The sequence below is a fragment of the Cololabis saira genome, chromosome 8, assembly GCF_033807715.1.
Source record: "Cololabis saira isolate AMF1-May2022 chromosome 8, fColSai1.1, whole genome shotgun sequence".
Taxonomy (NCBI): domain Eukaryota; kingdom Metazoa; phylum Chordata; class Actinopteri; order Beloniformes; family Belonidae; genus Cololabis; species Cololabis saira.
Window position 1 is genome coordinate 28,941,554 of NC_084594.1, and position 16,859 is coordinate 28,958,412.

The 16,859-nt window shown below is 41.4% G+C and overlaps 1 protein-coding gene across 3 annotated transcripts in view; it reads left to right on the forward strand.

Moving 5' to 3' along the window:
* elmo2 (engulfment and cell motility 2) overlaps positions 1 to 16,343 on the forward strand; it is a 34,336-nt gene extending 17,993 nt beyond the window's left edge. For all 3 annotated transcript variants that reach the window (XM_061727633.1, XM_061727631.1, XM_061727634.1), the window contains 12 exons: positions 5,044 to 5,094; positions 5,619 to 5,741; positions 7,971 to 8,090; positions 8,204 to 8,308; positions 8,395 to 8,503; positions 8,664 to 8,800; positions 11,912 to 12,075; positions 12,242 to 12,354; positions 12,447 to 12,554; positions 12,682 to 12,764; positions 12,857 to 12,934; positions 14,471 to 16,343. In XM_061727633.1, the coding sequence (XP_061583617.1) occupies positions 5,044 to 5,094; positions 5,619 to 5,741; positions 7,971 to 8,090; positions 8,204 to 8,308; positions 8,395 to 8,503; positions 8,664 to 8,800; positions 11,912 to 12,075; positions 12,242 to 12,354; positions 12,447 to 12,554; positions 12,682 to 12,764; positions 12,857 to 12,934; positions 14,471 to 14,671 (1,392 nt within the window). In that variant the 3' untranslated portion in view covers positions 14,672 to 16,343. The remainder of the gene's footprint in view (positions 1 to 5,043; positions 5,095 to 5,618; positions 5,742 to 7,970; positions 8,091 to 8,203; positions 8,309 to 8,394; positions 8,504 to 8,663; positions 8,801 to 11,911; positions 12,076 to 12,241; positions 12,355 to 12,446; positions 12,555 to 12,681; positions 12,765 to 12,856; positions 12,935 to 14,470) is intronic.
* The last annotated feature ends 516 nt before the right edge of the window (positions 16,344 to 16,859 follow it).

Sequence of the window (16,859 nt, forward strand, 5' to 3'; positions counted from 1 at the left end):
AGTAGGGTGATGACGGCCCCGCCCCCCGACCGATCAGCTGTTGTAATGTGGTGACGTCAGAAATAGTCCCGTGCTCAGCCCGGTTAGAACCACGATAGAATGGTTACAGAAAGAGTAATACATAAAATAGTAGTGTTTTACTAATATTTATACCTTACAAATATTTTAAAAATTAGGAAAAAAAGTTCCAGACATTATAATGCTATGTTGGTCTCTCCTATGCCAGTAAGTCAAAGAAAAAGTAATAGTTGAGTCTTAGCTCAACCCGAGCATTACGGTCTATGGTGCCGGAGGTCGGGAGTTCGAGACCGGCTGTATGCCGAATTTTTTTTTTTTACATCAAAATTTTCGTCTCTGTCCTGCGACGACGCACATTACTTTTCTCTTTCAAAAGTGTTACCGTGGCGACGCTAGACGCGAAAAAGCGCTCGTCCCCTTCATCTGATTGGTCCATATTTGATAGTTCTCCAAAAGTCACCAAAATTTGCATGCAAGCCAGGCCTGGTGATAAATTTGATATTTCATGGTTTGCATTAATGGGCGTGGCCTAACGGCTCAACAGCGCCCCCTAGAATACTTTTCTCTGCCATAACTTTTGAATGCTTTGACATAAAGAGTCGTGGGTGGTGTCATGGGACTCGGTATTAAGTCCTTGACCTTCATTGGCCTGAATTAGCCCCGCCCCTTCTTCTGATTGGTTGTTCCTTTTTTCTGCTATAACTTTTAAATGGTTTGACATAGAGAGTCGTGGGTGGTGTCATTTCTGATATGCTTATGGGGGGCGGTGGACGTGAGTGCGAGGGCCCGTTCATCGCTGCTTGCAGCTTTAATTATTATTATTATTATTATTATTATTTTCCTGACAAAGTGAAGGCCTTTTTGCCCCCCTTAACATGCCCAAAAAGTCACCAAATTTTGCACCCTAGTCAGGCCTGGCGAAAAATTTGATATTTAAAGGTTTGCATTAATGGGCGTGGCAAAATGGCTCAACAGCGCCCCCTTGAAAACTTTGTGCCTCAAGCCCCACGATACGGTTTGACGTACATGCACGAAAATCAGTACACACCTGTATCATGGGACAACTTAAACAAAAGTCTCTTGGGGTCATGCCCGAAACCGAACAGGATGTCGGCCATTTTGAATTAGTCGTGTCATTTTGGCGAAATTTATGCCATTCCTTCGAAAGTTAATTCAGCCCGAACCGTAACGTGCCCCCAAGTGTGTTATACATCAAAATGTGCGTCTCCATCCTGCGACAACACGCATTACTTTTCTCTTTCAAAAGCGTTACCGTGGCGGCGCTAGACGCCAAAAAGCGCGCCCACCCTTCATCTGATTGGTTCGACAGAAAAAACTTTGTGCCTCAAGCCCCATAATACGGTTTGACGTACATGAACGAAAATCGGTACACACCTGTATCATGTCGCAACTAAAAGAAAAGTCTCTTGGCGCCATGGCCGAAACCGAACAGGAAGTCGGCCATTTTGAACATTCTGAATTAATTGCGTAATTTTGGAGCAATATATGCCATTCCTTCGAGAGTTAATTCAGCCCGAACCGTATCGTGAACCCAGATGTGTTATACATCAAAATGTGCGTCTCCATCCTGCGACTACACGCATTACTTTTCTCTTTCGAAAGTGTTACCCTGGCGACGCTAGACGCCAACAAGCGCACCCCCCCTTCATCTGATTGGTCCATATTTGATAGTTCCCCAAAAGGCACCAAATTTGGCATGCAAGTCATGCCTGGCGATAAATTTGATATTTCATTGTTTGCATTAATGGGCGTGGCAAAATGGCTCAACAGCGCCCCCCGGAAAATTTTGTGCCTCAAGCCCCACAATACGGTTTGACGTACATGCACGAACATCGGTACACACCTGTATCATGGCACAACTTAAAGAAAAGTCTCTTGGAGCCATGGCCGAAACCGAACAGGATGTCGGCTATTTTGAATAAATTGTGTCATTTTGGCGAAATTTATGCCATTCCTTCGAGAATTAATTCAGCCCGAACCGTAACGTGAACACAGATGTGTTATACATCAAAATATGTGTCTCCATCCTGCGACTACACGCATTACTTTTCTCTTTCGAAAGTGTTACCGTGGCGACGCTAGACGCCAACAAGCGCACCCCCCTTCATCTGATTGGTCCATATTTGATAGTTCTCCAAAAGTCACCAAATTTTACATGCAACACAGACTTGGCGATAAATTTGATATTTCATGGTTTGCATTAATGGGCGTGGCCTAACGGCTCAACAGCGCCCCCTAGAATACTTTTCTCTGCCATAACTTTTGAATGGTTTGACATAGGAAGTCGTGGGTGGTGTCATGGGACTCTGTAATGAGTCCTTAAGCTTCGTTGGCCTTAATTAGCCCCGCCCCTTCTTCTGATTGGTTGTCCCTTTTTTCTGCTATAAACTTTGAATGGTTTGACATAGGAAGTCGTAGGTGGTGTCAAGGGACTCTGCAATGAGTCCTTGAGCTTCTTTGGCCTGAATTAGCCCCGCCCCTTCTTTTGATTGGTTGTCCCTTTTTTATAATAAAATCGCCACGAGCCGCCAGTCGCTCTCGCGCTGACTCCCGCTTCCTGATTCAAACGTCTGCCGGCCCCGCCCCCCGACCAATCGGTGGCGAGTAGGGTGATGACGGCCCCGCCCCCCGACCAATCGGTGGCGAGTAGGGTGATGACGGCCCCGCCCCCCGACCAATCAGTGGCGAGTAGGGTGATGACGGCCCCGCCCCCCGACCAATCAGCTCCCTGTAATGTAGTGACGTCAGAAATATTCCCAGCTCAGCCCGGTTACAACCTTGGCAGAATGGTTACAGAAAAAGTAATAATTAAAATAGTAGGGTTTTACTAATATTTATAACTTACAAATATTTAAAAAAATTAGAAAAAACAGCTCCAGACTTACATTACTAAAAATCGATATGTTGGTCTCTCCTAATTCAGTAGGTCAAATAGAAATGTGAAGCTGAGTCTTAGCTCAGCCAGAGTGTTCCCGTCTTTGGAGTCAAAGATCAGAGTTCGATTCCCGCACTATCCAGACTTTTTTGTCAGCAATTTTTTTTTTTCTACATCAATATGTGCGTCCCTGTCCTGCAACGACGCACATTACTTTTCTCATTTAAAAGCGTTACCGCGGCAACGCTAGACACCAAAAAGTGCGCCCACCCTTCATCTGATTGGTTCAGAGGGAAAAAACTTTGAGCCTCAAGCCCCATAATACGGTTTGACGTACATGAACGAAAATCGGTACACACCTGTATCATGTCGCAACTTAAAGAAAAGTCTCTTGGTGCCATGGCCGAAATTGAACAGGAAGTCGGCCATTTTGAATTAATTGTGTAATTTTGGCGCAATTAATGCCATTCCTTCGGCAATTAATACGGCCCGAACCGTAACGTGCATCCAGGTGACTTATACCTCAAAATGTGCGTCTCCATCTTGCGACTACGCGCATTACTTTTCTCTTTCAAAAGTGTTACCGTGGCGATGCTAGACGCCAAAAAGCATGCCCCCTTAATCTGATTGGTCCATATTTGATAGTTCTCCAAAAGTCACCAAATTTTGCATGCAAGCCAGGCCTGGTGATAAATTTGATATTTCATGGTTTGCATTAATGGGCGTGGCAAAATGGCTCAACAGCACCCACCGGAAAACTTTTCTCTGCCATAACTTTTGAATGGTTTGACATAAAGAGTCATGGGTGGTGTCATGGGACTCGGTATTGAGTCCTTGACCATAATTGGTGAAAATTAGCCCCGCCCCTTCTTTTGATTGGTTGTCCCTTTTTCCTGCTATAACTTTTGAATGGTTTGACATGGAGAGTCGTGGGTGGTGTCATCAGACTCTGTATGGAGTTCTTGACCTTCATTGGCCTGAATTAGCCCCGCCCCTTCTTCTGATTGGTTGTCCCTTTTTTCTGCTATAACTTTTCAATGGTTTGACATAGGAAGTCGTGGGTGGTGTCATTTCTGATACTTATGGGGGGCGGTGGCCGTGAGTGCGAGGGCCCGTTCATCGCTGCTTGCAGCTTTAATTATTCTTATTCTTATTCTTATTCGTATTATTAATAATTGTCACACCACAGCAGTTGCTTTTTTTATATTATATGGCAGATTACCGTGATGCTGCTAGGCCTTACATATCACTTATTTACACTGGAATTAGGGAAGTTAGTGCAAATATTTAAAACAAATTCCAAACATAGAAATCCCCTTAAAGAAGGGAAGACAATAAAGTAAAAGAAAAAAAAGGACTTCCAGTACAAGCTCCATGTGAGTACCACTGTTAAAACGAGTGTAATTAGCGCATGAAACCTGTGAAGTAGTCTGGAGTCAGCTGGGATGTTTATGAATCTTGTTACAATAGTAGTGGTGTGTTTTCTTTTACCACTCTTGAATGAGTTATTCTTATAAAAAGATGGGAAGTCTGATGGAAAAGCCAAGTTGAATGTTTGTCAGACTTGTTAGTCGTCTGAGCCAAAGTATCATGACTTGTTTATTCTTATTTCATGTTTTTCTTCCGCTGTTTCATGTTATCTCTCTGCTCCATGCTGTGCCAGGCATCTCATGGTCCATGTGTCTGTGCACTTTTCGTTTTCCTCGCTGTCTCACCCATGTCCCTCGTCCTCACCCTCCACTCATAGGAGGGGCATACTAACCCGCCGGAGCAGCACGTCACTGTGAGTGCACATCCTTCAGCAGCTCCCCTCCTCTTTTCCACCCTGCATCCCTTCTCTTTCTTCACTCCGTGTCCCTTTTTATGTCTGGGAGAACCGCTGCATAATCAATTCAAATTAAGGTAGCGCCACGGCTCATTGCAGCAGCAGACAGACTGTGTTGACGATGACATCGTTGTTTAATTTGCTGAAGGTGTTGATGCAAGAACAGAAGACCAGTGATAGATATTTAACTTTTTTTTTTGTGAAAATCCCCATTTGCTGTTGATAGACTTGCTATTGTTGTACCATTTTGTAGTAGATCATCTTTTCGCAATTAATTTCTGTCTTGTCTTGTTTGTATTTTCAGGAAATGGCGAGCACTTTGGCTCAGAAACACCTGCGCTCCATCATCCTCAATGTGAGTTTAAAGTTTACCACCTTCATTAGTTACATTTCTAGAAACTGGAATGTATGACACTAAGAGCTTCCACAGGTGGGCATTCATCCGTGAGACTATTACTGAGATTTATTTGAAATGCATGATGTCAGATTCACTCATAGAGCTGGCAAACGTGATTTGGCAACAAAAGTCTGCTCTGAAAATGATTCCTTTTGGCACTTCTGGAAGTGCCTGCCTGAACTGGTTTCAAATGTAAGTGAGGAGGATGCGACGCTCCGGTCTCCTGGAGCGATCTGGAGCAGCTGCGGCTTTGCGCGGAATCATGAAACAAAAAACCTGAGACTCTGCCAACTTTTAATGAGGGTTTGTTATTGTCCAACAGGGGAACAATCCCAGTAACAGCGTCTCATTGTTCAGTGGTTTGAGATGATGCTTCATAGCAGTAGTTGGTTTATTTATCTTTGGTGGTACCTAATAATTGCAGGAAACAGCTGTTTGAGCCTGTCAGTATTCTGCCACTATATACGGTTCTTCTTTTTCAGCATGTTATCAGAGGAAATCGTCCGATCAAAGCTGAAATGGCACATCAGCTGTATGTGCTGCAGGTGCTGACCTTTAACCTTTTGGAGGAAAGAATGATGACAAAAATGGATCCTAATGACCAGGTAAACAGTTATTCTCTATTAATTTCCACAATAGCACACAACTCTGCAAAAATGCATCCCAGTATCACAAGGGAGCATTTAACGGAGCAGTTTGTTACGATACCAAAAACATTTAATATTTTGTTAACAACTACACATCATTTAAAGCAGCACAATGTAACTTTCAGCTTTTGTTGAGTTTGGCGGCTCCTTTGGACAAAAGCGGTAGTGCTTTACCAGAAAGAACACAACGTTTCCCATGAGCACCAGCGCGTACTGCCGGAAAACTCCTGTGCTCGTCGCGTCATTTGATAATACGCTCTGGTTTTGTTCTACGGCACCTTTTTCCTGTCACGTTTTTTAGAGGGACTTCGTCATAAATTAGTAGTCCAACATACTTACTGACAAAATAAAAAAAATGCTTTATAACCTGTGAATAACTGAATGTTTTGCAGATCAGCCCTGCACAATTTTACAGTTCTCAGGAAAAATAGTAGAAATGTTCTATACATTTTCTTTGCATTGCATTCTTTCCTCTAGTGCTGTAATTCTATTCAATTGTATTATTATTTTATAAAGCTTCCTCATTGCCAATTACACAATTTTATGATCACTATTATTATTCTGTGTCTGTTGTTGATATTGTCAGTAATTTTAGAATTACCAAAACCCAAGACGAATCCTCTGTATGTGAAAACATTCAAATTTTTATTCTTATTGAACATTGAACTCTACATTCACATTTGTATCATAACAATTCTGTCTCTTGTTTTATCCCCATAAATCCCCATCGGTTGGACATCCCTCCTCGTCTTTCAGCTCACGCCAGCGAGTGAACGCCGGTGTCGTTCCAAAAAGTGATTGCATGCCAGAATCGGATTTCTCCCCTGAAAATGGGTCTTTTTACCTGCTAAAAATTGATTGAAGGCCAAATAGAGTTAATGAAAGGTTTTTTCTACCTAAATATGATTTTGATCTCATTCTTGAGCTTCATAATATAAACACTAGAGCTCACATGATTGCTTTTAACTCTTTTACAACACAAAATAGGCATTTTCACCTGCCAAAAATTGATTGAAGGCCAAATACAGTTAATGAAAAGTTGTTTCTGCCTAAATGTGACTTGATCTCATTCTTGAGCTTCATAATCTGAAAATCTGACGTTTAAACGCTATCGCTCAACGGGCTGCTGTGCGCGCTCCCGCGGCCACAAATCAGATTCTGGCACGCAATCACTTTTTAGCACGACACCGGGCCAATGTTTATTGTTGTCCGGGCATTTAGCTTGTTACTCTCCTTCTTTCCTTTTTTCGCCTCCTCCGATAAAACTTTTATTTTCTTCTGATTTTTCGCTGCTTTGGCCATGATACCAGCTCCGCGTTTAGCTCAACACCAGCTTCTGCTGAGCTCCGCGCTCCACACCCCGCCCATTTTCGTCTCGACTACGAATTGGGAAGGAAGGGGAAGTGACGTATGCCGTAAAGCAAATATGTGTAGTTTTTTAGTGTGGCAGGGTTCCTACCAAGCACCTCAAAGTTACATAGTGCCAGTGAAGGCAATACAGACCCCTCAGACCATGACAGAGGTGTCATTAAACCTGTTGGAAGTTGATGTACCATCACAATGACTCTGGAAATATGATATTAAGGTGGAAAAGTTACATAGTGCTGCTTTAATGTCCTTTGCTAATTTAGCAGTTAAATATTTACCAGATTAAAATTAATCATTTATATCCATGGAGTATGTATTCAGAATGACCACATCGCTGCCACGCAGGATGAGGAAGAAGAAGAATCACATTTAAACATTACGGTAAATTAAAAAGTTGTCTGGGTTGATGGCGTTTGAGGTGTCTACCTCCAACTAGACCACTAGATGGCAGTAATAGTTATATGATGTGTTCCTCTAACACATGAATGTAAAAGAGCAGAAAATGTAATCAATCCCCCGTGGTATGTTAAAATGAACAACATGGGCAGTTTAATTGAAGTAGTCTGTGCTGAGACAGGGGAGTAGTTGGAGGCAGAATAGACCTCGATGGATTGGTGGCTGATGGAGCTGCTTTTAGTACAAGTGGATCCGAAAATGAAGGTTTCCTGGTTTCGCCAGTGCTTGCCTAAAGCCATTTCCTCATCAGTGAGGTATCATTAATATTGTCTTTCTTTAGAATGTTGTCTGTATTGTTGAATGTTTTCCTATTTATGCTGACAGGCTGTTAAAACTTTGTGTTTTTTTTTTTTTAAATCCCAGGCTCAGAGAGACATTATTTTTGAGCTGCGAAGAATTGCTTTTGATGGAGAAACTGATCCCACTGGTACGGAGAAGAGAAAGGCCATGTACACCAAGGACTACAAGATGCTAGGATTCACTGTGAGGCTGCACGGATATTTATAAGATTAGGTGTCCAAATTAGAGTCAAATGGAAAAAGTTAAATGCTCGATTTTCTGTCTTCCGGTTCATGTTATCTCTGGTTTAAATGCAGAACCACGTAAACCCAGCCATGGACTTTACCCAGACTCCTCCTGGAATGCTGGCTTTGGACAACATGCTGTATTTGGCCAAAGTTCATCAGGACACATACATCAGGGTAAGTGTTGGACCTGACCCCCTCCCCATCTGGCCTAGCTGCCCTTTGGGAGTCAGCCACGCCTAACTCCTCCTCACTTTTGACAGATTGTTCTGGAGAACAGCAGCCGAGAGGATAAGCACGAGTGTCCCTTTGGCCGCTGCGCCATCGAACTCACTCGGATGCTTTGCGAGATACTCAAGGTCGGAGAGCTGCGTAAGTAGCTTTGCTTATATATATATATGTAACTCTTGTGTTATTTTAAATTTGCTATCTCTTCAGTGGCAAAAAGTTGAAGTCTTCAGAAGCTTTTAATTTCCAGTTCCAGTTCAACAGTTTTAACTTCACATTTCTAATGTTTCTTTTTTTTGTCCAGCATACGAGGGCTGTAATGACTACCACCCCATGTTCTTCACCCATGACCGTGCGTGGGAGGAGTTCTTCTGTGTCTGCATCCAGCTGCTCAATAAAACTTGGAAGGAGATGAGAGCCACGTCTGAGGACTTCAACAAGGTCTGAAATGAGATCAGTCTCTCATTCACATCTGAGCTTTACAAAAGAAACCTTGGAAGGCAGCATTACACATGTTTTACCCTCCAATGTATGACCACGTTTACAACCGTCTACAATACACAGCATGGGGCATAGAAGGAAAATAAGTTACACCTTTAACTTTGATTACCGTACCAATTCACCACGGTGTCATTTCAACAAATTTATGCAACGTCATAACATTTATTTCAGTCCAGATTTGCATTAATTTATGAGGTGGAGCAAACACCGGTGAGAAGAGATGGGTTTTTAACAAGGCTTTAAAATGTTTACTGGTCTGGGGAGCTCTTACATTAACAGGGATGCACTTCTACAATATCGGGGGCAACAACGGGAGTAAGACTTTTAACAGCAAACGATAAAGTTTTAAAATGGTTCCTGGACTGGACGGGAAGCCAGCACCGGCGTGATGCTCACAGCATTCATTCGCCATCAGAAGGCGAGCCACTGAATTCTACTCAGTAAACACTGATCAGTTCCCCTAAACAGTGAACTGAAATAATCCCAGAGGCAGGTGATAAAAGGATAAAATGCTTTTGAAGAAGCATAAACCTTCACAATACTTAAGAGCGTAAGTTGAAAAAAGCTGGTCTTGATAGTAAAGTTTATCAAATTAAAAGATAGAATCAAACATCGCACCAAGGTTCTTCACAGTTTGCTTGCAGTACGTGATAATGGACCTAAAGCACTTCCAAATCCATCTAAAATGTTTGGCTGACCAAACGCAGTCATTTCTGTCTCATTCATATTCAAATGAATGACGTTTATCTCCAACCATGATTGAATTCAGAGCTTGAATAGAAGCATTACTGTTTGTCTGTGTTGGCAGGTAATTATGCAAATCAGCAGCAAAATAGTGAAAAGCAATTGACAGCAACTAATAAAAACAGGAGTTTGTGACCTCAAGTGCTCAACTGTTTCAGTCTAAGATGAGAGACTAAAAACTCTCAAAGATAGCTGGACAAATAGGAGGAGATGAAGGATCAATAGAGTAATGGTGGGGGGGTCTTTTGGAGGAAAAACATGCAAGAAATCTCACAATGTGAAGGCTGACTCTCTTTGGATTTTCAGGCATTTAAATGAGAGTGAAAAGTCTTGGAAAGAGTCTTTGCAGCTTTAGCATATCTTTGATACTCCAGTAAACGATTTCTAAAATATCTAAAGACCCTAGCGGAGGATCTAAACTTTCCTGCTGAAACATACCATCACGTCAGTCTTTTTAACTGGGATGCCTTTACCCGTTTCCTTTGTGGCAACTGTTTTTTGGTCTGCGGCCTCCGCTTGTGATACCGCTGACATCTTTCACAAACACGGCAACAAATGTGGCGAGCAGCTTTTTCTCCCTTTTCATTTTATGCCACTAGAAGTTTCAGATTAGTGGCACCACCATTTTGTTCCAAATATGTAAAGTGAAATACTTTTCTTTTTATCAAGATAATTTTAGTCATTCTAATTTAAAACATGATCAGTCATTGTGCTCTTATGGTCAGGTAATGTTGAGTAGCTGTGTTATTTACAAAAGGGGATGCTCTTTACCAAGTAGCTACCATTTACTTCCCAGTATTCTCTGTTTCCCTATCTTTCTGTTTTGAAATCTGATACATTTTTATTCAATTTTAATTCCATGTTACAAACAAAATTACCCTACAGACAAAGTTACCCTTCAGTGTGACTCGAACTCCTTTTAAGGAAACTCTGCCCTACAGACGTTTCCTCTGACTTCAGGTTTAAGAGAGGATCCTGGTTCCTGGACTTTCTGGGTCTATGTTAAATAGACTGGAAATACATATGAGTTAAAGGCTTTGTAAACACAACACAAGTAGGACTGTTTAATACTTTTGCACAACACTGTATGGGCCCGATTTACTAAGATCCTAAATAAAGAGTACTAAATTGCGTGTGCACTGAAAAAGTTTGCGCGTGCTGTTGTTGTGTGTTTTGCGGGTGATCAACTAAGATTGCGTGCGCAATTGATAACAGGTGCAAACAGCAGTATTTAAATGAGGTGTTGCGCGTCTTACGGTTTGCGGCGCAAACTTTGCGCCATGGAGAGTCTGGATGGAAAGCAGGATAAAGTCGCAAGCGCAAAATGAAATTTGACGAGTTGGAGTTAGAGATATTAGTGGAAGAGGCAAATTGTTGTGCCGTATTCAGCACCCCTGCCGTGAAAAGCACCCCCTCGTATATTCAATGATAAGTAGACCAAGAAAAAAAACAACACACTGACACTTCAATATATTTATATATATACACACTCACACAAACACATACTTAGGAGTTTATATTATATATATTGACAAATATTATGGAAGACAACACAGTAAGCAGGCTATTAATTAATGATATCAATAACCATTTACCTGATTTTTGTTATCTGTGACTGTGATTGTGGGAAAGTATGACTATTGTGGAATCCATGAGCGCATTTAAACATGAGTCATTAACACAAAACTGGACGCTAAACCGAACATGACACGGAATGAGAATATGATTTTTGTCAGACGAGTGGGTGCTTTTCACGGCAGGGGTGCTGAATACGGCACAACACCGGGGTATGACTGCAGAACAGGCGCACATAAGAAACACTTTTTTCTCCATGAAAACACGTGATTTATTTATTATCACAAATAAAAAAATTAATGTGCCTCCTGTGGCAACCTTTTGCTGAATAATACTCGATTTAACATTCAAATAAAATATTTCTCCTTTTGCATGTGGAGATTAGCACCTTCCTTTCGAACGTATTAAATACAGACGCAATCACAATCCCCGCAAAAACTTTCAGGTTTGGTAAATCTCATTGCGCATGGTAAATGGACCAATTTGCATCTTTCCCTCCCAGTATTTAGCGATTTCTGGCGGGTACGCCCCATATTGATTATTCATCAGGGCAAAAGTACTAAATGAATAGCGTGTGCTATTTTGCGCATTTGAGAGGCGCAGTCCTCTTTGCACGCTGTTAGTAGATCAGCTGGCACTTTGGTTTGCGGGTGCTGTCAAGTTTGCACACGTTTTTACACACGCAAACCTTTAGTAAATCAGGCCCTATGTGTGCATCTTAACCCTCCCCAGGTGATGCAGGTGGTGCGGGAGCAGATCACAAGGGCTCTGGCGATGAAGCCATCATCTATAGACCAGCTGAAGAACAAACTGCGAGGCCTCAACTATTCCGAGATTCTGCGTCTGCGGCAGTCAGAAAGGATGAGCCAAGATGACTTCCAGTCTCCACCAATCATGTTAGTCTGTGTCTGCATTTCTTTGATTTCTTTTTTTTTAATAAATTTGAATTCTTCACTTCTGCAGCATAGCTTTGTTTGTTGACTCATGGGACTCATCCAGTCTCTGCCTTGCCTTTATAATAGAAAACACTATGTTGTTGTGCTCATTCTGTTTTGGCTGCAGTGAGCTGCGAGAGAGGATTCAGCCTGAGATCTTAGAGCTCATCAAGCAGCAGCGACTCAACCGGCTGTGTGAGGGAAGCTGTTTCCGTAAACTGGGAAACCGCCGAAGGCAAGGTACATATGGTAGCGATACAATTAGCAGTCTTTGTGCAGAATAGGCATTGTTGTTGCTGATTATCAACTGAGCACTGCTCTTTTCTTCATAGAGAAGTTTTGGTTCTGCAGACTCTCTCTGAATCACAAAGTGCTGCACTATGGAGACTTGGATGAGTCACCTCAGGGGGAAGTGCCATTTGAGCTTCTCAGCGACAAAAGTAAGACATATTGAAGCCTTTTATCTCCAAGTACCTCCAGCTCCCAGCTAGTCACAATCTGTTAAAATGGCCGATGACCCTGTCACAGACTGGATCTTCCCATTTGTTAATTCTGTTTTCTCGCTAGTCCCTGTCTCAGATATCAAGTCAGTGTTGACGGGGAAAGACTGCCCGCATATGAAAGAGAAAAGTGCTCTAAAACAAAACAAGGTAGTAAAATTCCACAAATATTTAGGAGTTCTCTCAGTCCATGCTGTCTCTGTGTAGATTCTGTATTTATTGATTTTTTTTGCTGTCTGCAGGAAGTGCTGGAGTTGGCTTTTTCTGTGCTCTATGATCCTGATGAAACCCTCAATTTTGTTGCACCCAACAAATATGAGGTAAACTGCTATCCACACAATAGCACAATAGTGTGTGTGTGTGTGTATATGTATATATATATATATATATATATATATATACACACATATGAAATAATGTGTGTATATATATACAGTACATGTATATGATGTAAGACTTTGGCCGCATTGCAGGTAGTAAGTCGGATTCATTCATATTGATATGGTCCTGTTTGCATCTTTGAGTGAAGATCTTTAACTCTTTAGCTCTGGAAAGGTTTGCAGCCGAGTGTGAAGTCGTGGAAATAAAGAATCAGTGCCACCAAATCTAAGACCAAGGATCTCAGTCAGAAAAGGGTAGAATTTCTTCTGCAAGTCCGGTGTGGGGCGCTGCCTAAAGTGGTGGGGTTCAGGTATTTATCTTAGGGTGTTGCTCACGAGTGAGGGAAGAATGAGATGGGTTAGAGATAATCTACTGGGAGGAACTGGAGGTCGACCTCTGCTCCTCCATATTGAGATGAGCCGATGGCGGTGGTGGGGCATCTGATTAGGATGCCTCCTGGACGCCGGGCTGGGGACGGGTTTCGTGTCCGTCCAGCTGGGAAAAGGCCTTGTTGAGGTAGATCCGTGACACACTGGAGAGATTATATTTCTCAACTGGCTCTGGGAATGTCTAGTTGTCCTACTGAAGGAGATGGAAGAGGTTGCTGGGGAGAGAAATGTCTGGGCCTCTGTGCCTAGGTGGCTGAAAACAGAAAGATGACTGGCCAGTCTTTTCTACTTGCCTTACTCCCCCGTAGGCATGCAGCTTCAGGAGGGATGGCAGATTGCAGCCAGTCACCTTGTCTGCAGAGCAGATGATATGTTGCTTTCTCCCCTTCTTTTTAGCAGTGGCATCTGTGTACTGTGATGTAACAGGTGAGGAAGAACTCACAGAGTGAATTCCTTCAGATACCTTAAGAATACGACCTACATTGGATTGTCTGTTAGGATTTGATGATGAAGTGGCAACTGTGAGGGTTGATTTTACAATGACATAATGATATTCTGCATTAACAATTCAGAATATCATCCTTCACCACCACTACGTGACCGTTTCTCTCATTTGATCAGATGCAGAGTTCCTGTGACATTAACGCTGCTTTTACACAATCGAGGATGAACACGTTCTGAACAGTTAGTTTTCAAACATGCACTTCATTGAGGACAAAATGCATGACGTGATGTGGAAAAAAGATGTTGAGAAAAGGGGGGGGATTGACATCACCAACTTTTAATGTGGTGATGTCAGTCCCACATGTATTATCAACATCATCTATTTGATCGCATTAGTTTAACACGCACAGTTTAACTCAATTAATGAAATGCAACTACAGCAAGTGCTTCACTGTCAGTAGAACTGCTACAAAATGCACAGATACATTAATACTGTCAACAAGAGTGAGGTTTAGAGGAAAAATAACTGCTACCTCATGCATCTGCTGTATATAATCTTTTCCACGAAGCTACTGGTAACAGTATTTTTGACCTGGAACAGTCAACACTTGAACAAATGTTCCTCTTTGTGCATATGTGCAGTATTGCATCTGGACTGACGGGCTGTGCGCGCTCCTGGGCAGAGAAATGGGCAGTGACCTGACACGCAGCGACCTAGATACTCTTATCAGCATGGAGATGAAGCTCCGCCTCCTTGACCTTGAGAACATCACGATCCCAGAAGCACCACCTCCTGTGCCAAAGGAGCCTAGCTCATATAACTTCACCTACAACTACAGCTGAAACCTGCGTATGCCTGTGGGATTGCAATGCATGTTACGTGCTTGTCAAGTATGAGCTTGCTCATTTTTATTTTTTTTTAATAGCATATATAAGTATACCAGAAAAGGTTTCTTTGGTTAATTCATTCAGTCTTTATACTTTTCACAACCCAAGAGAGTCATGTTTGTGGTGATGAAAAACCAAATAGCAAACACATGTTAATAAACTTCACAGTGATGTCAGGTCCAGGATCAAAACAATACAGAGCTTCAACATCCACTGATTTCATTTCCAAAATTCTAATTATTTCACTTGATATGTTTTCATTTTAAATTAGGTAAATCATAACCGTTCTTGGCCCAAATTGACGCACATCCACATACCCAATACCTGGCCAAATTTAGGGAACTTCACTGGATCAGAGCTCGTGGTGAGCAGACGTCAGGACACCAAGTTTGCAGACATCTTGCCTCAGTTGGCTATTTTCAGCTGGGCTGCACAAGTTACTGCTGATGCTGCCTCACATTCTCTCATTCACTTCCCTCCCAGACAAATAGATTTCCTTTCATTGATTAATAATTGAAAGGTGTGAATTATTAATGCATATGTTCAATCAGATCAAAGAAACAATGTGTGACAGTGATGGCCGCGCCTACCATCGGTATCAGAAACAGCATCCATGTGAATGAGAAGATCATAAGCTTTTATGTTAAGTGATTTAAAGAAAAACATTTCATGAGCCTTTTGCTCTGATTGATGTCCTGCATGGTCATATGATCTAAATCATAGTCCCTGCATTGCCTTATCACTCATGCACTCAGTAAAGATTGGTCCCATTAGCTATAATTGTACATGAAACATGTTACATCACCAACTTTTTAGGTGTAGTAGACATAATTACAATTGAAGTGTTTGAAATATTTCAGTCTATGATGCATTCAGAGGTGCTGTATGAACGGTTACTAAATGTTAGATAATGCAGTATAACTTTGTAGTTTTTGGTTCCATCTTTAGTTTTACAATGTGTTATAAAGCATTTCTTACCTGTTTACAATTTGTATATTGTTTATATGTGCAACAGAAATAAATATCTTTATAGCTAAAATACAAAACATATTCAATTCTACCTGATGACACCAATGTCCTACTGTGCTGTCAAACGTAATTTTATTTTAAAGAAACTCAATGGTTGTCAACAGAGATTTAAATGAACGGTCAATATGAAGTAAAGGTGTGTGTTAATCATTTATTGTTTTAATATTGCTGTAACAGTAAGTGCCATATTAAGTCAGCATTAAAGTGTTGCCGTATTTGGGGGGAAAAAGGAAAAAAATCACACTGTTGGATTAGATAGTGGTTTTATTTATACAAACCTATGTTTCAAAAGTAAAAGGTGTGCTCTTATTTCTTTTAGTTGCTTTGCATATTTTTTTACATACTCACTGTGCACAAGCTGCTCTGTGACCCCCTTAAATGCAGAATGTGGAAACGAGCCAAACCCAGAGAGTTTTAATTCTGCCCATGTTATCGTTATTAACTTTATTGTGTTATTGTTTGGTGTCATTTTATAATGTCCGCATAGCTGTTGGTTTTAAATATTGTCATGTTGGCTTGTTAACCAGCTCTGCTACCATTTGTCAATGAACTATAGAATTATATTTTTGTAAATGATTGTAAACATTTGTGAAGAGAATGGGTGTTGAATTGAGTGTTTTCACTTCGCGTCACCATGTACAGTACATTCACCATCTCATATTACACTAAAAAACTGGATTCTTTACTGTCGCGTACATTTTATCTAGGAAAAACTTCCTCCAGCAATTAAAAAACATGATGTCAGCTTGTAATGTAGTACTGGAAGCTGCTATTACCGTTAATGCCGTTCGTGAAAAGAGTTATGTATGAGATTGGCTTTTTAGATTTAGTTTTTTTTTTGTTTGCTTTTTGACTGATGTTGTAGTTTTAAGGGATTAAAAAGAAATGCGTTGTTCATGGCCCTGGGAGTTCCTTTAGGTGCAGTGCAAGAATACACAGGAAAGCCAACATTGACATGTTTTCTAGTGTAACAGCACGGGCAAAGCGAAACGACACGTTACAAGAAGAGAAAACACGGCCGCGTGCTGAAGCCTGCGGGCTTGTGTGTTTACCAAATGTTTTGCCATTACTGAAAATGCTTTTCTTGTTTTGTTGTATTTATTATATTTGCATA